Source organism: Hemitrygon akajei, unplaced genomic scaffold, assembly GCF_048418815.1.
Source record: "Hemitrygon akajei unplaced genomic scaffold, sHemAka1.3 Scf000058, whole genome shotgun sequence".
NCBI classification, from domain to species: domain Eukaryota; kingdom Metazoa; phylum Chordata; class Chondrichthyes; order Myliobatiformes; family Dasyatidae; genus Hemitrygon; species Hemitrygon akajei.
The window spans coordinates 5,197,172-5,219,710 of record NW_027331944.1 but is presented as its reverse complement, the minus strand read 5'-3'; the positions used below and the strand labels follow the sequence as shown (position 1 = coordinate 5,219,710).

At 48.0% G+C, this 22,539-nt stretch overlaps 1 protein-coding gene across 1 annotated transcript; it reads right to left on the bottom strand.

Moving 5' to 3' along the window:
- Positions 1–7,209: 7,209 nt before the first annotated feature.
- On the bottom strand, positions 7,210–19,941 carry LOC140721625 (ribonuclease inhibitor-like). The gene is made up of 4 exons (XM_073036437.1): positions 19,793–19,941; positions 8,453–8,539; positions 8,130–8,297; positions 7,210–7,965 (listed from the first exon to the last, which is right to left on the bottom strand). The coding sequence occupies exons 1-4, from the start codon at positions 19,939–19,941 to the stop codon at positions 7,878–7,880; spliced, it is 492 nt and encodes a 163-aa protein (XP_072892538.1). The 3' UTR covers positions 7,210–7,877.
- Positions 19,942–22,539: the final 2,598 nt, after the last annotated feature.

The following is a 22,539-nucleotide window of genomic DNA, read 5'->3' as shown; positions in this document are numbered from 1 at the left end:
ACGTAAATAAAAAAGAACACAGAGAAAGCTATACTAGACTACAGACCTACACTGGACTGCATAAAGTGCACAAAAACAGTACTGGCATTACAGTAAATAATAAACAGTTGCACAAGTAGGTGTTGAGGCCTAGGTCTTGAAGCAAATTGATTTGTTTTGAGGGGTTAATAGTATTGAATGCAAAACTGTAGTAAGTGAAGAGCTAATGAAATGACTTCTGCTATGGACCTGTGGTGGTGAAAGGTAAATTAGAATGGATCTAAGTCACTGCTCAGGCAGCGATTGGTATGTTTGGTCACCAACCTCTCAGAACACTTTTTCTGAGTGTTTTCTGGGGTCAAAAAGGACAGGGAGGGAGGGAATTGAAGTTGGGGAGAACACTTCTAATGAGGGAAAATATCATAGCTACATAAAGGGAGAGTGACACGAGGCATCATCTACAGAGTCTGTGTGGGTAACAGAACCAGGAATGGAGCAATCATCCTTTTGCAAGTGTTCCTTAGGTCCCCCAGTAGACACTAAGGAGCAGGTTGGTAGGCAAATTTTAGAAAGATATAAAATTAACAGGGAAAAGTCGTGGGAGAAATCAGATTCCCTCATTTTGATTGGCACTTCTGTTGTAAGAGATGTAGGAGGGGCAGAATTTGTTGGGTATGCCCAGGAAAGTGTTGTGATATGTGGACAGGCCAACTAGAGGAGAGGCCATACTGGATCTAGACTAGGCAGTGAACCTGGTCAGGTGACGACTCTCTTGATGGGTGAGGATTTCAGGAGTGATCACAGCTCTATGACCTTTAGCTGGCCTTGGACAAGAATAGGAGCAGACAGTATGGGAAAGTATTTCATGGGGGAGGGTTGATTACAATGGTATTAAGCAGGTACTTGAGAGCATAAATTGAGAACAGATGTTCTCAAGCAAATGTATATTGAAAATTTGAATATTTTTTAGGGAGCACTTGCGTAGGGTTCTAGATAGGTTTGTCCTTATGAGGCAGGTAAAGGGTGATAAGATGAAAGAATCATGGTTGACAAGAGAAATGAAGCATTTAGTCAAGGAAGAAGGAAGAGTACTTGAGGTTTAGAAAACAAAGATCAGCTAAGATAGCTAAGAAGGAGCTTAAGAAGGGATTTAACAGTGCTAGGAGGGGACTTGAAGGCTTAGGATTAAGGAAAGACTTCAGCTCGAAAGAGGCGTTGGCTCTGGGTAAGCTTCTGTTAAGGTTCCCTTTTTTCCCCTCACTGTACATAGTGTTGTAAATGGCTGTTGTGTGTTCCTGTTAGGTGTTGGAGTCCGGAGAGACTCGATCTCCCAAGGAGCTACTTCTGCATGAAGTGCATCCAGCTGCAGCTCCTTGAAGACCATGCTAGGGATCTGGAACAGCAGCTGGATGACTTGCTTGTATGGGAGAGTGAGAAGATAATCGATCAGATTTGCAGGGAAGTAGTCATTCCAAAGTTGCAGAAGGCAAGTAGTTGGGTGACTATCAGGAGAAATGGAAAAGTGAATAGGCAGTTAGCGCCGAGCACCCCCGTGGCCATTCCTCTCAATGAGTAACACACTTTGGATACTGTTGTGGGGTATGACCTCCAAGGGGAATGCCACAGAAACCAGACTGCTAGCACTGAGCATAGATCTGTGGTGCAGAAGGGAAAGAGGGAGAAGAGAGGAGTGGTGGTGACATGGGAGAGTGTCAGTAGTCAGGAGAATAGGCAAGGGATTCTCTGAGCGTGAACGGGACACCGTAATGGTACATTGCCTCCCAGGTGCCAGAGTCAGGGATGACTCCCATTGCGTCATTTGGAAAGGGAGGGAGAGCAGCCAGATGTCTCGGTATTTATAGGTACCAATGACGTAGGAAGGAAAAGCAAAGAGGTCCTGAAAAGAGAATTTAGAGAGCTAGGTGAAAAGCTGAGAGGCAGGACTTCCAGGGCAGTAATTTCTGAATTGCTGCCTGTGCCACGTGCCAGCGAGCATAGAAACTGGATGATTTGCCAGATAAATTCATGGCTGAGAAGCTGGTTCAGGGGGCAGGGTTAAGATTCTTGGATCATTGGGATCTATTCTGGGGGAGGTACGACCTGTACAAAAGTGACGGGTTGCACCTGGTCATGCACTTTGGTAGAGGAAATAAATGTGCAGAGTGTTTTCTAAATGGGGAGAAAATCCAACCATCTGAGATGCAAAGGGATTTGGGAGTCCTTGTACAGAGCACCCTAAAGGTTAACTTGCAGGTAGTCGGTGGTGAGAAAGGCAAATGCAATGTTAGCATTCATTTCAATAGGTCTAGAACATGAGCAGGGATGTGATGCTGAAGCTTTATAAGACACTGGTGAGGCCTCATCTTGAGTAATATGAACAGTTCTGGGCTCATTTAAGAAAAGATGTACTGGCATTAGAGAGGTTCAGAGGAGGTTCACAAAGGTGATTCCAGGAATGAAGGGGTTATTGTACAAGGAACGTTTGATGGCTCTGGGTCTGTACTTGCTGGAATTTAGAAGGGTGGGGGGGGGGGATCTCATTGAATGTTGAAAGACCTTGACAGAGTAGATGTGGAAAGGATGTTTACAATGATGGAGTCAAGGACAAGAGGACGCAGCCTCAGGATAGCTGGGGATCCATTTAAATCCGAGATTCAGAGAAATTTCTTTAGCCAGAGGGTGGTGAATTTGTGGAACTTATTACCACAAGCAGCTGTGGAGGCCAGGTTGTTGGGTGTACGAGGCATCAAAGGTTACGGGGAGAAGGCTGGGGAGTGGGGCGGAGTAGGGGAGAAATAAAAGGATCAGCCAGGATTGAATGGCGGAGCAGGCTCGATGGGCCATATAGCTTAATTCTACACCCGTGTCTTATGGTAAAACCCCATGTTTTACAAGTATATGAAAAAGAGGATGGCTAGAGTGACGGCAGGACTGATCAGGGAAGAGCGAAGAAACATGCCTGGAGTCAGAGGAGTTGGGGGAGGTCATTAAGTATTTTGCTTCAGTGAGGGGAATCTTGATAAATGTGAAGTCAGTGAGGAACAGTTCAATGTGCTGGAACATATGAAGGTTTAGAAAGAAGATGTCTTGGAACTTTAAAAAATATATATCAGGGTAGGTAAGTCTCTGGGGCTGGATAGATTGTACCACAAGTTACTATGGGAGTGAAAGAGGAGATTGATATCACTGGCAGTGATCTTTGCATCCTCGGCCACTGGCGTAGTACTAGAAGTTGTACCAGAGGGAGGCAAATGTTTCCTTTTCTTCAGGAAAGGTAATAAGGATTACCCTGGGAATTGCAGACCAGTGAGACTTGCGTCAGAATGTCAAACTAATGGGGGGAGGATTCTTAGAGACAGGATTTGTGAGCATTTGGAGGAGGACAGGCTGATTAGGGATAATCAGCATAGTTTTGAGTGAAGCAGGTTGGAAATCACGAGCTTGATTTACTACTTTGTGGAAGTTACAAACTGAAGATGGGGCAGTAATTGTGCATATGGATTTCAGTAAGGCATTCAATAAGCTTTCCAATGTTAGGTCAGAAAATCAGTAGGCATGGGATCCAGGGAAGCTTTGCATGTATGCAGAATTAGCTTGCCCATGGAAGACAGAGGATGGTAATACACGGAGTGTATTCTGCCTGGAGGTCTGTGACTAGAGGCCTTCCACAGGGATCTATTCTGGGACCCCAGCTCTTTTGTAATCTTTATAAACAACTTGAATGTCAAAGTTGAAGGGTGGGTTAGTAAGTTTGATAACAAGGGTTGATAATATTGTAGATGGTGTAGAAGCTCGTCATAAAGTACAATGGGCACTGATAGGATGTACAGATGGGCTGAGAGATGGCAGGTGGAATTGAAGCTGGAATTCATCCTTGCCAAGTGTGAAGTGATACAAAGTTGAATCTGTATTACCGGGATTCTTGACAGCGTAGAGGAAAGAAGTATCTCGTGGTCCGCATCTATAGATCCCTTCAAGTTGCCACACAAGTTGATCAGGTTAATAAGGAGGCATATGGTGTGTTGGCCTTCATCAGCCGGGTGATTTGAGTTCAAGAGCCGTGACGCTGCAGCTCTGTAAAACTATTTAGACTTCACTTGGAGTCTTGTGTTCAGACCCGTCACCTTATCATTAGAAGGATGTGGAAGCCTTAAGGGAGGATGCAGAGGAGATTTACCAGGATGCTGCCTGGATTGGAGCATGTCTAATGAGGAAAGGTTTGGTGAGCTAAGGCTTTTCTGTATGGGGCGAAGGAGGATGAAATGCAATTTGATAGGTGTGTAAGATAAAGGGCATAGATAGTGGACAGCCAGCGCCTTTTTTAATTTAACACGGTGCTCAGTGCACAGAACACACTGCTGAGGATGATGATAGAGGCTGATACATTCAGGACATTTAAGACATTCATGTGCATAGGCACATGGATAAAAGAAAACTGGAGTGCTATGTGAGAAAGAAGGGTTAGATTGATCTTGGATTGGGTTAAAAGGATTGCGTAACATTGCGGCCTGTACTGTGCTGTATTGATCTATGTTCCAATACTTTCAATTCAAGAGGTAACAGTATTTGCTTGAAGGCCTGAAAGAAGATTTAAAAATCTGGTATTTTTTTTAATTGTTTATAGCAGAAGCTTCTTTGTTAAGGATAGTTCCTTTTAGAAAGCAGTTTTACAGATAGTCAACAGTTCCTGGTGCCAGCAATGAGTATCCCTTTCTTAGGGAAAAAACATACTCCAATGTGTGCAGATATACTTTTCTCTCCCAGAATGGTAGTGGGATTGATTTACAAGCCATAAGGTTAATGTTCAATTGAATAATTTTCGAGTGCTGTATTGTACGTCTCAATTTGGCACAACTATAATTTTAATGGCAAGAATCAGTAGAAAGAAGGTTGCTGCTTTTTTTTCTTATCTGAGCAATGTGATTTTCTTTACAGGCAGAGACGATGTCAATGGAGGACTTGGTGAAAACGCTTATGGTCGGAAGTCGCTGGGGCAAGAGCTGAGGGTTAACAATGTGACCACTGATGTAAGCAGCATTCAGCGTGGGAGTCGTGCTTTAGCTACAAAGGAGATGAGGAAATCACAGGGTAAGCTGACTATCCAGATAAACATTAATTTTGCCTAGAAAGGTATTCTGTAAAGCATCCTTAGTGCTGCAGAAATTTAAAGGCTGAAGGGTCTCGACCTGAAGCATCGACTGTCTGTTTCCCTCTATGATGTTAATTGACCCACTGAATTCCTCCAGCATTTTCCGTGTTGCAAGGAGAATTGGAGTTAATGTCCATGTCCTTTGTCAAAACTATGAAACAGAGTAAGCAAGTTAGATTTCAGTAACAGAGGTTAAGAGGATTGAGCAAACAAAATGATAATCTGTTTGAATCAGATCACATCTGGACCAACTGTTACATTCCAAGGACTAGTTTCGTAGAGTGGAACATTGATTCCTTTGTATACAGAAGACTTTCAGGGTGATGTGTTTGACAATGGAAGAGGTGGGCGAGCTACTCAGATGGAAGAGTCTGAACACGTGGATGGTGGAACAAGTCCATTCAGGGGTGATGCCCAATGGCACTTATTTACATAAAGAATAATAGAAGTCATGTCACCAGCCTCATTGAAAGGAATCAAAATTGATACATTTTCTCTAATTCTGTCAAATTGAGTTGGGGATGGCGGGAGGGGGGGGGTAACACTGGGGTTGAAAGCACAGGGCAGCCATGGATCTGCAGCTTCGTTCCGAGGCCCCGCCCACTTACCCGGTGACGCGCTGACGACATCGCGCATGCTCAGTCCGGGAAGGGCGGTGTTGTTTTTCGTTCTTTGTTGAAGTGGGATCGGGAGGGGGTCCTCACCCTCGCCCCTTGGGGCGGGGAGCCGGGTCTCTGCGGGGCGACACCAAGATTTTCCTTTCGGTGAGTATTGAAGCAGGTCCGGAGCGGGGAGGTCTGATGTGAGGCCGTGAAACCCATTAACATGGACTACTTGACAGATAGACCTCAGTATGTGCGGTTGGGAGACTGTAGGTCTGACACGGTGGTCAGCAGCACAGGAGCGCCGCAGGGAACCGTGCTCTCTCCGGTCCTGTTCACCCTGTACACATCAGACTTCCAATATAACTCGGAGTCCTGCCATGTGCAGAAGTTCGCTGATGACACGGCCATAGTGGGGTGTGTCAGGAATGGACAGGAGGAAGAGTATAGGAAACTGATACAGCACTTTGTGATATGGTGCAACTCAAACTACCTGCGTCTCAATATCACCAAGACCAAGGAGATGGTGGTGACTTTAGGAGACCTAGGCCTCATATGGAGCCAGTGATCATTAATGGAGAATGTGTGGAGCAGGTTAAGACCTACAAGTATCTGGGAGTGCAGTTAGACGAGAAGCTAGACTGGACTGCCAACACAGATGCCTTGTGCAGGAGGGCACAGAGTCGACTGTACTTCGTTAGAAGGTTGGCGTCATTCAATGTCTGTAGTGAGATGCTGAAGATGTTCTATAGGTCAGTTGTGGAGAGCGCCCTCTTCTTTGTGGTGGCGTGTTGGGGAGGAAACATTAAGAAGAGGGACACCTCACGTCTTAATAAGCTGGTAAGGAAGGCGGGCTCTATCGTGGGCAAAGTACTGGAGAGTTTAACATCGGTGGCTGAGGGAAGGGCGCTGAGTAGGCTACGGTCAATTATGGAAAACCCTGAACATCCTCTACATAGCACCATCCAGAGACAGAGAAGCAGTTTCAGCGACAGGTTGCTATCGATGCAATGCTCCTCAGACAGGATGAAGAGATCAATACTCCCCAATGCCATTTGGCTTTACAATTCAACCGCCAGGAGTAAGATATGTTAAAGTGCCGGGATTAGGACTCAATGTATTAAGTAAACTACTTAAGAACTTTTTAAAAGCTATTTATTAATGCTTTTTGAGAGGGTGATTTTAGATGCATATCGTATGTTTACTGTTAAGTATTTTTATGTAATTAGTTTTGCTACAATAAGTGTATGGGACATTGGAAAAAAGTTGAATTTCCCCATGCGGATGAATAAAGTATCTATCTATCTATCTATCTGGTGGAGATGAGATCCTGGGCTCCTAGTCTCTGCTTGTCCGACCTCCCTCAGCCTGGAGCTGAGACGCTACTGTGTCAGTGTGAGGAGCTCCGACCCACTGTTGCAGTGCACAGGGTGTGGAGGGCAACAGAAACCTCAAATAAAACTCGAGTCCGACACAAGACAGGAAGATACAGTGGTTTATTGATTTTTTATGAGAAATATAAATGAAACAATGTGTGAGCTGCGAACGTGCGGGAATAAATAATCTGCTCACAGTCACACACAACTAACTGACCGGCGACAAGGAGTGACCGGTTGAATAATCAGTCCCGTTTCTCACCGTCACTCTGCATCGGGGAACCGATGATTATAAAATCACACTTCAGGGCCGTGTCCGGTATCGCTGCAGATCCAGGGTCACTGCCGAGGGATTTGTCCATTTAACATCATTATATCGGCCAGGCTGCCGAATGCACCGTCCTCAGCAAAGGGGGCAAAAGGATTCTCTCCCGGGATCATACCCCCCCACCGCGGGATACCGGTGTCCCAGACTGAGCCCCGGACCCCGGGCTCTTCCTGTCCGGGTAATTCCCCGGGGTGTCACGTGGGGAGTCTCGAAGACGCACATCCGGCGGAAGCTGCTCCGCCGGACAGCAGGCGGAAATACGTCACGGCGGGACCGCTGCGAGCGACGCACACAGCGCGAGGCCCGAGCCGGTTCCGTTAAAACCGTTGGGAATCAGCCCCGGCGCGCGGCCGTTAAAGGTAAGGGCGGGAGTTAAAGGGGAGGGCGGGGAGTCGGCCAAATGTCCCCATCCCGCGGGCGGGGATGTTCACACATTCAGATTTTCACAGATTCACTGTCAGTCCGGGTCTGAGTTCCTGCAGAGATCTCAGTTCCTTCTCCCCGGTCCCACTGAACCGATTGTACATCAGCCTGAAACAGATGAGAGAATAAAGATGAAATAAACAGATTACACAACAGTGTCAGTAACAGGGGACCGGGGTTAATGTTCCAACAACACTCACAGACAAATATCACCAGAAAACCCGCGGATCCGCTGATATTTTATCACATTGAACATTAGCACAAACACTCACTCGATCCGCTCCAGTCTCGGGAGGGTCCGTATGAAGCGGCGGAGAGCGGGGACAGATCCGTCTGTCAGAGAGTTGTATCCCAGGTTCAGATCCGTCAGTGATGGGTTTGTCCTGAGAGCGGAGACGAGATCCTCGGCACCAGAATCTGTGAGACCGACATCGAAAAGCCTGGAGATGAGAGAGAGTGAGGGTGAAGGACACAGAGAGACAGGAGACGGTACAAATCCCCAGTGTTTATCAGTAACACAATTACTGATCACATTAATGTTCAGTGTCAGACACCCAGTGACTGTAAACACAATCTCCCAGAGTCTGGTACTTACCACAGTTTCTGTATTTTGCACTCCGGGTTCTTCAGAGCCGCAGACACCAGTTTCACTCCTGAATCTCCTAGTTTATTATCGTTCAGTCTGAACACAAACAGACAGATTAATGAACATAGTGATTAAAACCGTGGGTCTGGGGAAATTTCTCTCACTCGGATATTTCAGGAAACATTAAACCCTTTAATAATTCACTGATCGTAGTTCCCATCACTGTCAATGTCCCTCACTGCCCAGCTCCAATGAATTCACTGAATGTCAGTAATTTCGTCTGTCGGTGTGACCCTGTAAACTCCACATATTCTCTCTCATTCCCTGATGGTTAGAAAAGTGTTCCTGACGTGAGACAGTCGGAAAGGGCAGGGGAAAAGGGGAGAAAGTCAAACAGTGAGGAAAATTTGAGAATCGGGGAATGTCGGTGGGAGATGGAGGAAGAGTCATCTCCTAAGGTAAAGGATGGAAAGACACAGAAGGAAGCGGATGTGGAAGAGAGATCCCACAAGAGGAAGGAGGATGGGGGAGAGAGATCCCGCAGGAGGAAGGGGGATGGGGAAGAGGGATCCCACAGGAGGAAGGGGGATGGGGCAGAGAAATCCCATAGGAGGAAGCGGGATGACGAAGAGAGATCCCACAAGAGGAAGGGGGATGGGGGAGGGGGATCCCACAGGAGGAAGGGGGATGGGGAAGAGAGATCCCACAGGAGGAAGGGGGTTGGGGCAGAGAGATCGCACAGGAGGACGGGGGATGGGGGACAGAGTTCCCACAGGAGGAAGGGGAATGGGGCAGAGAGATCCCACAGGTGGAAGGGGGATGGGGGAGGGAGATCACACAGGAGGAAGGGGGATGGGGGAGAGAGATCCCACAGGAGGAAGGGGGATGGGGCAGAGATATCCCAGACGAGGAAAGGGGATGTGGAAGAGAGATCCCACAAGAACATCAGGGAATGGGAAGAGAGATCCCACAAGAGGAAGGAGGATGGGAGAGAGAGATCCCACAGGGGGAAGGGGAATGTGGAAGAGAGATCCCACAGGAGGAAGGGGGATGTGGAAGAGAGAACCCAAAGGAGGAAGGGGGATGTGGAAGAGAGAACCCAAAGGGGGATGGGGAAGAGGGATCCCACAGGAGGAAGGGGGATGGGGCAGAGAGATCCCACTAGAGGAAGTGGGATGGGGAAGACAGATCCCACTGGAGGAAGGGGGATGGGGAAGAGAGATCCCACAGGAGGAAGGGGAATGGGGCAGAGAGATCCCACTAGAGGAAGTGGGATGGGGGAGACAGATCCCACTGGAGGAAGGGGGATGGGGAAGAGAGATCCCACAGGAGGAAGTGAGATGGGGAAGACAGATCCCACAGGAGGAAGGGAGATGGGGAAGACAGATCCCATAGGAGGAAGGGGGATGACGAAGAGAGATCCCACAAGAGGAAGGGGGATGGGGGAGGGGGATCCCACAGGAGGAAGGGGGATGTGGAAGCGAGATCCCACAGGAGGAAGGGGGATGTGGAAGAGAGAACCCAAAGGAGGAAGGGGGATGTGGAAGAGAGAACCCAAAGGGGGATCGGGAAGAGGGATCCCACAGGATGAAGGGGGATGGAGCAGAGAGATCCCACTAGAGGAAGTGGGATGGGGAAGACAGATCCCACTGGAGGAAGGGGATGGGGAAGAGATATCCCACAGGAGGAAGGGGGATGGGGCAGAGATATCCCACAGGAGGAAGGGGGATGGGGCAGAGAGATCCCACTAGAGGAAGTGGGATGGGGGAGAAAGATCCCACAGGAAGAAGTGGGATGGGGAAGACAGATCCCACAGGAGGAAGGGAGATGGGGAAGCGAGATCCCATAGGAGGAAGGGGGATGACGAAGAGAGATCCCACAAGAGGAAGGGGGATGGGGGAGGGGGATCCCACAGGAGGACGGGGGATGGGGGACAGCGTTCCCACAGGAGGAAGGGGAATGGGGCAGAGAGATCCCACAGGTGGAAGGGGGATGACGAAGAGAGATCCCATAGGAGGAAGGGGGATGACGAAGAGAGATCCCACAAGAGGAAGGGGGATGCGGGAGGGGGATCCCACAGGAGGACGGGGGATGGGGGACAGAGTTCCCACAGGAGGAAGGGGAATGGGGCAGAGAGATCCCACAGGTGGAAGGGGGATGGGGCAGAGATATCCCAGACGAGGAAAGAGGATGGGGAAGAGAGATCCCACAAGAACATCAGGGAATGGGAAGAGAGATCCCACAAGAGGAAGTGGGATGAGGAAGAGAGATCCCACAGGAGGAACGGGGATGGGGGAGAGAGATCCCACAAGAGGAAGGGTGTTCGGTGTTGGGGGAGAGAGATCACACAGGAGGAAAGGGATGGGGAAGAGAGATCCCACAGGTGGAAGGGGGGTAGGGAAGAGAGATCTCACAGGAGGAACGGGATGACGAAGAGAGATCTTATAAGAGGAATGGGGATGGGTGAGGGAGATCCCACAGGAGGAAGGGGGATGCGGCAGAGAGAACCCACAGGAGAATGGGGGATGGGGCAGACAGATCCCACTAGAGGAAGGGGGATGGGGGAGAGAATTCCCGCAGGAGGAATGGGGATGGGGAAGAGGGATGCCAAAGGAGGAAGGGGGATGTGGTAGAGAGTACCCAAAGGGGGATGTGGAGAGGGATCCCCCAGCAGGAAAGGGATGGGGCATAGAGATCCCACAGGAGGAAGGGGAATGCTGAGGAGAGATCCAACAGCAGGAAGGGGGAGTTGGAACAGAGAGCCCAGAGAATGAATGGGGGATGGGAAAGTGAGATCCCACAGGTGGATTGCTGCCCGTGCCACGTGCTAGTGAGGCTAGAAATAATGCAGTTAAATACGTGGCTGAGGGGTTGGTGCATGAGGGAGGGGTTCATGTTTCTGGACAATTGGGCTTTCTTCCAGGGAAGGTGGGACCCGTTCGAATTGGACAGTTTGCACCTGAACTGGAGGGGGACCAACATCCTTGCCAGTAGGTTAGCAAGTTCTGCTCCGGGGGTTTTAAACAAGGTTGCAGGGGGAGGGGGCAGAGTGTTAGAGCAGATAGTGATGTGGAGGAGGATAATGGTCATGCGAGGACTGCCTGTATAGACAGATATCAATGGTTTGTACGTGATAGAAATGTTCTCGGGTGAATCTATTTCAATGCAAGGAGTATTGTAGGGAAGGCAGATGAGTTTAGGGCGTTGATTGGCACATGATCATTTCGACATTATTGCTATTAGTAATACTTGGTTTGCAGGAGGGACAGGACTGGCAGCTTCAGGTTCCGAGGTTACGTTGTTTCAGACGTGATAGAGGGGGAGGGATGAAAGCAGGAGGAGTGGCATTACTAGTCAGGGGAATCTCACAGCTGTGCGTAGATGGGACAGCCCGGAGGGCTCGTCTACAGAGGCCGTATGGGTGGAGCTGAGGAACGGGAAAGGAGTGACCACACTAATATGGTATTATTATATACGGCCCAATAGTCAGAGAGAATTGGGGGAGCAAATCTGTACAGAGTTAGCACACCAATGTAAGAAACAGAAAGTTGTAATCGTAGGGGATTTTAACTTCCAACATATTGACCTGGACTCCCACTCTGTGAAAGGGTTAGATGGCGTGGAGTTTGTCAAATGTGTTCAGGAAAGTTTTCTAAATCAATATATTGAGGTACCAACGAGAGAGGGTGCAGTACCTGATCTATTAGGGAATCAGACAGGTCAGGTGACAGAAGTATGTGTAAGCAAACATTTTGGGTCCAGTGACCATAATGTCATTAGTTTCAAGATAATTATGGATAAGGATAGGACTGGTCCACCAGTTAAGGTTCTGAATTGGAGAAGGGCCAATTTTGTGGAAATGAGAGAGGATCTGGGAAGAGTGGATTGGGATAAGTTGTTTTCTGGCAATGATGTATTCAGTAAGTGGAGTTACTGAACTGCGCTTACATGCGGAGTTTGCAAGTTCCTGCCAGGATTAAAGGCAAAGTTAACAGGGATAGAGAACCTTGTTGTTCAAGGGATATTGGTGATCTGGTTAAGTAGGTGTTTAGCAGGTACAGGCAACAAGGAACAAATGAGATACTTGAAGAATATAGAGAATGTAAGGGAATACTAAAGAAGGAAATCAGGAAGGCAAAAAGAAGACATGAGGTTGTGTTGGCAGATAATGTGAAGGTAAACCCGAAGGGTTCCTACGAATATATTAGGAGTAAAAGGATAGTAAAGGACAAAATTGGTCCCCTAGAAGATCAGAGTGGTCGTCTATGTGGTCTATGTGTGGAGCATCACGAGATGGGGAAGATCTTAAACAGTTTTTTTGCGTCAGTGTCTACTCAGGAAACTGGCATAGCGGATATGGAATTAAAGGAAACAAACAGTAGTGTCATGGAACGCGGCTAGTGAGTGAGTGGGCCAGTGAGTGAGTGGAGATTTGAGGCTTTGACAGGTCTTTACAATGCCTCCTGAGTCAGTGATGTGCCTCTCCTGTGAGATGTGGCAGTCTTGGGGGAACTCCCCTCTCCCGCAGAGTCACATCTGCCAGAAGTGCTTGCGGCTGGGCGATCTGGAAGACCGTGTGAGGAATCTGGAGCAGCAGCTGGACGACCTACGACTCATAAGGGAGAATGAGGCAGACATAGATGAGAGCTACAGGGAGGTAGTCACACCTAGGCTGCCGGAAGCAGGTCGTCGGGTGACAGTCCGAGGGGGGAAAGCGAAGGAGAGTAGACAGGAGGTGCAGAGCACCCCTGTAGCCATTCCCATGAATAATAAGTTTACCGTCCTGGATACTGTTGGTGAGGACGACCGACCAGGTGTGAGCCACGATGGCAGGGCCTCTGGCACTGAGTCTGACCCTGTGGTGCAGAAGGGTGGGACGGAGAGGAGGAGAGCTGTCATCATTGGAGACTCTATAGTCAGGGGAGCAGAGAGGAGATTTTGTGGACGTGAGAAGGAAACCCGCATGGTTTGTTGCCTCCCGGGTGCCAGGGTCCGGGATGTGTCTGACCGGGTACATGACATCCTGGTACGAGAGGGAAAGCAACCAGAAGTCGTGATACATATCGGTACCAACGACATAGGCAGGAAGAGGGATAAAGTCCTGAAGTGTGAGTTTCGGGAACTAGGCAGAAGGCTGAAGAACAGGACCTCAAGGGTGGTGTTCTCAGGATTGCTGCCAGTGCTACGTGATAGTGATGGTAGGAATTGGAGGAGATGGCAGTTGAATGCGTGGCTGAGGAGTTGCTGCAAGGGGCAGGGTTTTAGATTTTTGGACCATTGGGATCTCTTCTGGGGAAGGTGGAACCTGTACAGATTGGATGGGTTGCACCTGAACTCGAGGGGGAGCAATATCCTTGCTGGTAGGTTTGCTAGCATGGTTCGGGAGGGTTTAAACTAATTTGCAAGGGGGATGGGACCCAGAGCGATAGAGCAGTGAAAGAAGTACATGGAGTAAAGCCAGATCGGACACATAGAGAGGCTTTGAGGAAAGATCAGCAGAATAAAGGGTATAAAGGCAGTAAGGTAGAAGGGCTAAAGTGCGTGTACTTCAATGCAAGAAGCATCAGGAACAAAGGTGATGAACTGAGAGCTTGGATACATACATGGAATTATGATGTAGTGGCCATTACGGAGACTTGGCTGGCACCAGGACAGGAATGGATTCTCAATATTCCTGGATTTCAGTGCTTTAAAAGGGATAGAGAGGGGGGAAAAGGGGAGGACGGGTGGCATTACTGGTCAGGGATACTATTACAGCTGCAGAAATGGTGGGTAATGTAGCAGGATCCCCTTTTGAGTCAGTATGGGTGGAAGTCAGGAACAGGAAGGGAGCAATTACTCTACCGGGGGTATTCTATAGCCCCCCTGGTTGCAGCATAGATAACGAGAAGCAGATTGGGAGGCAGATTTTGGAAAGGTGCAAAAATAACAGGGTTGTTATCATGGGTGACCTTAACTTCCCTAATATTGATTGGCACTTGATTAGTTCCAAGAGTTTAGATGGGGCAGAATTTGTTAAGTGTGTCCAGGATGGATTCCTGTCACAGTATGTTGACAGGCCGACGAGGGGGAATGCCATACTAGATCTAGTATTAGGTAACGAACCGGGTCAGGTCACAGATCTCTCAGTGGGTGAGCATTTGGGGGATAGTGACCACCGCTCCCTGGCCTTTAGCATGATCATAGAAAAGGATAGAATCAAACAGGACAGGAATATTTTTATTTGGAGAAGGGCAAATTATAAGGCTATAAGACTAGAACTTGCAGGTGTGAATTGGGATGATGTTTTTGCAGGGAAATGTACTATGGACATGTGGTCGATGTTTAAGGATCTCTTGCAGGATGATAGGGATAAATTTGTCCCGGTGAGGAAGATAAAGAATGGTAGGATGAAGGAATCATGGGCGACAAGTGAAGTGGTAAATCTAGTCAGGTGGAAGAAGGCAGCGTACACGAGGTTTAGGAAGCAAGGATCAGATGCGTCTATTGAGGAATATAGGGTAGCAAGAAAGGAGCTTAAGAAGGGGCTGAGAAGAGCACGAATGGGGCATGAGAAGGCCTTGGCGAGTAGGGTAAAGGAAAACCCCAAGGCATTCTTCAATTATGTGAGGAACAATAGGATGACAGGAATGAAGGTAGGACCGATTAGAGATAAAAGTGGGAAGATGTGCCTGGAGGCTGTGGAAGTGAGTGAGATCCTCAATGAATACTTCTCTTCGGTATTCACCAATGAGAGGGAACTTGATGACGATGAGGACAATGTGAGTGAGGTTGATGTTCTGGAGCATGTTGATATTAAGGGAGAGGAGGTGTTGGAGTTGTTAGGATGGATAAGTCCCCGGGGCCTGTCGGAATATTCCCCAGGCTGCTCCACGAGGCAAGAGAAGAGATTGCTGAACCTCTGGCTAGGATCTTTATGTTCTCGTTGTCCACGGGAATGGTACGGGAGGATTGGAGGGAGGCGAATGCTGTCCCCTTGTTCAAAAAAGGTAGTAGGGATAGTCCAGGTAATTATAGATCAGTGAGCCTTACATCTGTGGTGGGAAAGCTGTTGGAAAAGATTCTTAGAGATAGGATCTATGGGCATTTAGAGTATCATGGTCTGATCAGGGACAGTCAACATGGCTTTGTGAAGGGTAGATCGTGCCTAACAAGCCTGATAGAGTTCTTTGTGGAGGTGACCAGGCATATAGATGAGGGTAGTGCAGTGGATGTGATCTACAAGGATTTTAGTAAGGCATTCGACAAGGTTCCACACAGTAGGCTTATTCAGAAAGTCAGAAGGCATAGGATCCGGGGAAGTTTGGCCAGGTGGATTCAGAATTGGCTTGCCTGCAGAAGGCAGATGGTCATGGTGGAGGTAGAACATTCAGATTTAAGGGTTGTGACTAGTGGTGTCCCTCAAGGATCTGTTCTGGGACCTCTTATTTTTGTGATTTTTATTAATGACCTGGATGTGGGGGTAGAAGGGTGGGTTGGCAAGTTTGCAGTTGACACAAAGGTTGGTGGTGTTGTAGATAGTGTAGGGGATTGTCGAAGATTGCAGAGAGACATTGATAGGATGCAGAAGTGGGCTGAGAAGTGGCAGATGGAGTTCAACCCGGAGAAGTGTGAAGTGGTACACTTCGGAAGGACAAACTCCAAGGCAGAGTACAAGGTAAATGGCAAGATAGTTGGTAGTGTGGAGGAGCAGAGAGATCAGGGGATACATGTCCACACAGCAAGTTGCCTCACAGGTAGAAAGGGTGGTTAAGAAAGTTTATGGGGTGTTAGCTTTCATAAGTCAAGGGATAGAGTTTAAGAGACGTGATGTAATGATGCAGCTCTATAAAACTCTAGTTAGGCCACACTCGGAGTACTGTGTCCAGTTCTGGTCACCTCACTATAGGAAGGATGTGGAAGCATTGGAAAGGGTACAGAGGAGATTTACCAGGATTCTGCCTGGTTTAGAGAGTATGGATTATGATCAGAGATGAAGGGAGCTAGGGTTTTACTCTTTGGAAAGAAGGAGGATGAGAGGAGACATGATAGAGGTGTACAAGATATTAAGAGGAATAGACAGAGTGGACAGCCAGCGCCTCTTCCCCAGGGCACCACTGCTCAGTACAAGAGGACATGGCTTTAAGGTAAGCGGAGGGAAGTTCAAGGGGGATATTAGAGGAAGGTTTTTCACTCAGAGAGTGGTTCATGCGTGGAATGCACTGCCTGTGTCAGTGTTGGAGGCAGATACATGAGTGAAGTTTAAGAGACTACTAGACAGGCATATGGAGGAATTTAAGGTGGGGGGTTATATGTCAGGCAGGGTTTGAGGGTCGGCACAACATTGTGGGCGAAGGGCCTGTAATGTGCTGTACTATTCTATGTTTTATGGAACATATAGAGATTAAAGAGGAGGAGGTGCTTACTGCCTTACAGCAAATAAAGGTAAATAAATCCCCCAGGCCTGACATGATATTTTCTCGGACCTTGAGAGAGACTAGTGTAGAAATTGCTGGGGTCCTGGCAGAAATATTTAAAATGTCCTTCGCCACAATTGCGGTGCCGGAGGATTGGAGGGTAGCTCATGTTGTTCCGTTGTTTGAAAAAGGCTCCAAAAGTACACCAGGTAATTACAGGCCAGTGAACCTGATATCGGTATTAGGTAAATTATTGGAAGGTGTTCTGAGAGATCGGATATACAAGGATTTGGACAACCAAGGGCTGATTACAGATAGTCAGCATGGCTTTGTTCATGGCAGATCGTGTTTAATGAATCCTGTAGTGTTTTTCGAGGAGTTTACCGAGAGTGCACATGAAGGAAAGGATGTTGTCTACATGAACTTTAGTAAGGCTTTTGACCAGGTCCCACATGGGAGGTTAGTTCAGAAGGTTCAGACAGTAGGTATCCATGGAGAGGTTGTAGATTGGATTCGAAATTGGCGTGTGTGAGAAGACAGAGAGCGGTAGTGGATCATTGCTTCTCAGACTGGAGGCCAGTGACTAGTGGTGTGTCTCAGGGATCTGTGCTGGGACCATTGTTGTTTGTTGTCTATATCAATGATCTAGATAATAGTGTGATAAATTGGATCAGCAAGTTTGCTGATGACACTAAGATGGAGGCGTTGTGGACAGCGAGGAAGGCTTTCAAAGCTTGCAGAGTGATCTGGACCAACTGGCAACATGGGCCAGAAAATGGCAGATGGAATTTAATGCAGACAAGTGTGAGGTGTTCCATTTTGTAAGGACAAATCAAGGTAGGACATACACAGTAAATGGTAGGGCACTGAGGAGTGCGGAGGAAGAAAGGGATCAGGGAGTTCAGATACATAATTCCCTGAAAGTGGCGTCACAGGGAGACAGGGTTGTAAAGAAGGTTTTTGGCACCCTGGCATTCATAAATCAAAGTTGAGTATAGGAGTTGGAATGTTATGGTGAGGTTGTATAAGACATTGGTGAGGCCAAATTTGGAGTATTGTGTGCAGTTCTGGTCACTGAACTAAAGGACGGATATCAGTAAGACTGAAAGTGTGCAGAAAAGATCTACGAGGATGTTGCCGGCTCTTCAGGAGTTGAGTTACAAGGAAAGATTGAACAGGTTAGGACTTTATTCCTTGGAGCGCAGAAGAATGAGGGGAGATTTGATAGAAGTATACACAATTATGAGGGGTATAGACAGGGTAGATGCGAATGGGCTCTTTCCACACGGATTAGGAGAGATAAATTACAAAAGGACTTTGCTTCAGGGTGAAAGGGGAAGGGTTTAGGGGGAACGTCCTCACTCAGACAGTTGCGAGAGTGTGGAACGAGCTGCCATCTGATGTGGAAAATGCGGAAACACTCTTAAGTTTTAAGAATAAATCTGATAGATGCATGGACGGGAGAGATCTGCAGGGTTATGGACTGGGTACAGGTCAATAGGACTAGCGGAATAAGGTTTTGGCACAGAGCAGAAGGGCCGAATGGCTTGTTTTCTACGCTGTAGTGTTCTATGATTTTACGATTCTATGAAGGAATATGGGGAGGTCAGTTCCCACAGGAGGAAGGGGGGTGGGGTAGAGAGATCCGACAGGAGGAAGGGGGATGGGGTAGAGAGATCCCACAGGAGGAAGGGGAATGGGGAGGAGAGATCCAACAGGAGGGAGGGGGATGGGGAAGTGAGATCCCACAGGCGGAAGGCGGATGGGATAGAGAGATCTGACAGGACGAAGGGGAATGGGGAGGAGAGATCCAACAGGAGGGAGGGGGATGGGGAAGTGAGATTCCACAGGAGGAAGGGAGATGGGATAGAGAGATCCGACAGGAGGAAGGGGAATGGGAACGAATACCACTGGAGGGAAGGGAATGGGGCAGAGAAAACCTACAGGAGGAAGGGTGATGGGGAAGAGAGATCGGACAGGAGGAAGGGGAATGGGGAGGAAAGATCCAACAGGAGAGAGGGGGATGGGGAAGTGAGATTCCACAAGATGAAGGGGGTTTGCGAACAGAGATCCCATAGGCGGATGGGGGATGGGGAAAAGAGATCTAACAGGAGGAAGGGGGGATGGGAAGGGATACCACTGGAGGGAAGGGAATGGGGACGAGAGAACCCACAGGAGGAAGGGGAATGGGGAAGAGAGATCCTACGTGAAGAAGGGGCCTGGGGAAGAATGATCCTGCAGGAAGGGTGTGGGGAAAAGACATTCCACTGGAGGATGAGGAAAGGGTAATAGAGAGCCCACAGGAGGAATGGGGATGGGGACGAGATCCCTAAGAATCGAAGGGGGATTGGGATAAAAAGTCCCACAGGAGGATTCCAAGGGAAAACGATAATCCTACAAGACGAGAGGATGCAGAAAATTTTTGTACGTGTGTACTGGGTCTGAACAGAGACCCAGAGGAGATGCGGCCTCGCTCTCTGTGTATCTGGTAGTGAGCAAAGTCACACACTATCAAGGGCAGGGGAGGACAATCTCACAATGGTATTTCTTTCCTTCTCACTGGGACAGTCTGCAGACGGTCTCTTGTCCCTCACCGGGAAGGGGGTGTGAATCTCTGACCCACCTGCTGCAGTCAGTGTCGGTCTGGGTGTCAGTAACAGTGAGAAGGAACATTGTCAATGGACGTGTCACAGGCAGCAGGAAACACAGCCATTCCTGTGATTTACTACCATTAAACCAATGGTCGTTGTTCACTGATCTGATGAAGTCTCCAACATCCCTTCACATGGAACCACAGAACCCTCCCGTCCTTGGGGAATGACGGACCGATCCCCTGGGCATTAGTCACAGTTCATCACAATCTGATTTATCACAGTTTAACCCAAACCCCTTTACATTGAAATGACACAATAGAACTGTTTCACAGTTCCGAGTGAGAGATAATTCAAGTTACCTCAGCTCCTGGCACTTGTGCAGCCCGGGTCCCAGCCGCTGGATTCCTTCACACTGAATGTGGCAGCTCCCCAGGTCGAGGTGTTTTATTGTATCACAGAGTCCGATGGCATAAGACAGGACTGCGCAGTCAATCGGGTTCAACGTCATTCCACGGAATGAAAGTGTTTCCACAGATCCCAGTGCGTCCTGAGCCAGTCCACGATTCTGAGACTCAAACAGGTAGTGCAATCTGTTCAGGAGGCTCCTTTTACCAGCTTCACTCCCTGTGTTTCCACTCTGGCGTTTAACCTCCTCCTTCACCCAGTCAATCACCCGGCAGGTTGTTTCATTGGGAAATGGACCCAGAAACTCCACCAGGCCCCGAGTTGTCATTGGGGAGGAGAGACCAGCAACAAAACGGCGAAATACCTCAAATCGCCCATCTGTCGTGTTGTGGGCATCAGTGAGGAATTTCAGGATTTCCCCGGGATGTATAGTCAGGAATTGTGCGACTGCAGCTACAAACTCTTGGATGGTGAGGTGTGGGAATGTGTACACCACGCTCTGGGCAGAATCCTCTCTCTCCAAAAGCTCCATCAGGAACCCGGACAGGAACTGGGAAGGCTGCAGATTGTACTTGATCAAATCTCCATCTGTAAACACAATCTTGTTCTCGGACACTCCTCTGAAGGCCATCTGACCAACCCTGAGTAACACATCACGGGGTCTCTCAATCTCACGGCTGTGGTTTTTCAGGATGTTGTAAATATAGTAGGAATATAGCTGGGTGATAGTCTTGGGAACTTGCTGTGTGTCCCTGTCTTTTTTTGTGAAGAAGGGGCCCAGTGTCAGAGCGAGGATCCAGCAGTAGGAGGGGTTGTAGCTCATGGTGTACAGGATCTCGTTCTCCTTCACATAATTGAAAATAGCTTCCGCCACCGACTGATCTTCAAAATGTTTGTTGAAATATTCCTTCCGTTCCTTATCAACAAATCCCAGGATTTCAGCCCAGACACTGATTTCCGCCTTTTCCAATAACTGTAACGCAGTGGGACGGGTGGTCACCAGCACTGAACACCCTGGGAGCAGCTTGCCCTGGATTAAACTGTACACAATGTCAGACACTTCACACCACCACTCGGGATCTGGGCACTGGTGCTTGGGTTCTGTATCTCTCCGACTGTCCGCAAAATCGATTTTTTGTTTGAATTCATCCAAACCATCAAATATAAACAGCAGTTTCCCTGGGTTCTTCCAGACCTCTCTCAGGATATTCCCAAAGTAAGGATATTGATCCAGAATCAGTTCCCTCAGGTTTATTCGACAGTTAATGGTGTTCAAATCTCGGAATTTGAAACTGAAGACAAACTGGAATTGTTGGTATATTTTCCCGATGGCCCAGTCATAAACAATCTTTTGTACCATCGTTGTTTTCCCGATCCCCGGATTTCCGGCCACTGCTGCTGAACTCACAGATTTGGATTTACTCCGGGAAAAGCTGCTCTGGAATAACTGATCAGTACGGATTTTTTCCAGCTGACTGCGGAGTTGTTTCTCTCTATAATCCTCATGGTCTCTGCCTCTTGCCAGCAGCTCATGTTCCACCAGTGTCCGATCTCGAACAGTAGAAATGACCGTGAGCTCAGCGTATCGATCAGCCAGCTGGAAAACCTTCACCTTCTCCGTCATCAGGATCGTGTTCACTCTCAGTTTTTCAGTTTGTGCCCGCAGAGTCTCCTTGTGTTTCTGTTGAACATCTTCCATGGGAACAGAGAACATATTCAAAACGTTAAATGGCTCATCTGACAAAGAACTTTATAACGGTATTTCAGCATTCAGTGTTTGAGATTACATGAATAAATTCAATGCTTCCATGGATATTAGCACAGAAAGTAAAATTCTGTTCGCAGACACGGAATTGACAGCAATGGATGTCCCTGAAAATGTCCAATCCTCATTTTCTGGTTCTAATTATTTGTGAAGGTGAACATTCCCCTGATTGCACTTTCTGAGGAAGCTTAAACAAGCATCACTCCCCACTAACATCTTAACTACATTCTACAGAGGCGTGGTTGAGAGTGTGCTGACCTTTTGCATCACAACCTGGTACTCCAGCTGCAGTGCTGCCGACAAAAAAGCCTTGCAGGGGGTGGTTAGGGGAGCAGAGAAGGTTATTGGGGTTTCCCTACCTTCTGTCCAAGACCTCTTTCAACGTCGATGCCTCCAGAAGACACGGTACATCATTAAAAACCCCTCACACCCTCTCCATGAACTGTTTGTTCTTCTGCCATCAGGCAAACGTTACAGGAGCATCAAAACTAAAACCACAAGGCTACTAAACAACTTCCTCCCACAGGCAGTCAGACTGCTAAATAGCTGCTCTATCTGACTCTGCTTTGGACATTTTTAACTTCCACCGGACACTTATAAGTTGATTTAAAGCGACATGTGGCTGTTGTGTTTTACTATTTATTGTTGTGTTTATTATTTAGTGTTGCGTTTGTTATGTTATGATTGGACTGCTCCTGGGAAACGCTGTCTCATTCTACCCTGCAGAGCTGATGTACGGTTGGAACGACAATAAAGTTTTTGAATCTTGAATATCCTATTGCAATTCTGACTGCACTCCCGTTACAACAACATTTCACTATATTTAAAGCATTGTTTGCCTCATTAACAGATGAAGAGCAGGACACTGTGCATTTTGGCCAATCTGCACACTGGGGAGTCACAGGTGTCCACTGCTCTTGCATCAAAACAGAGGCA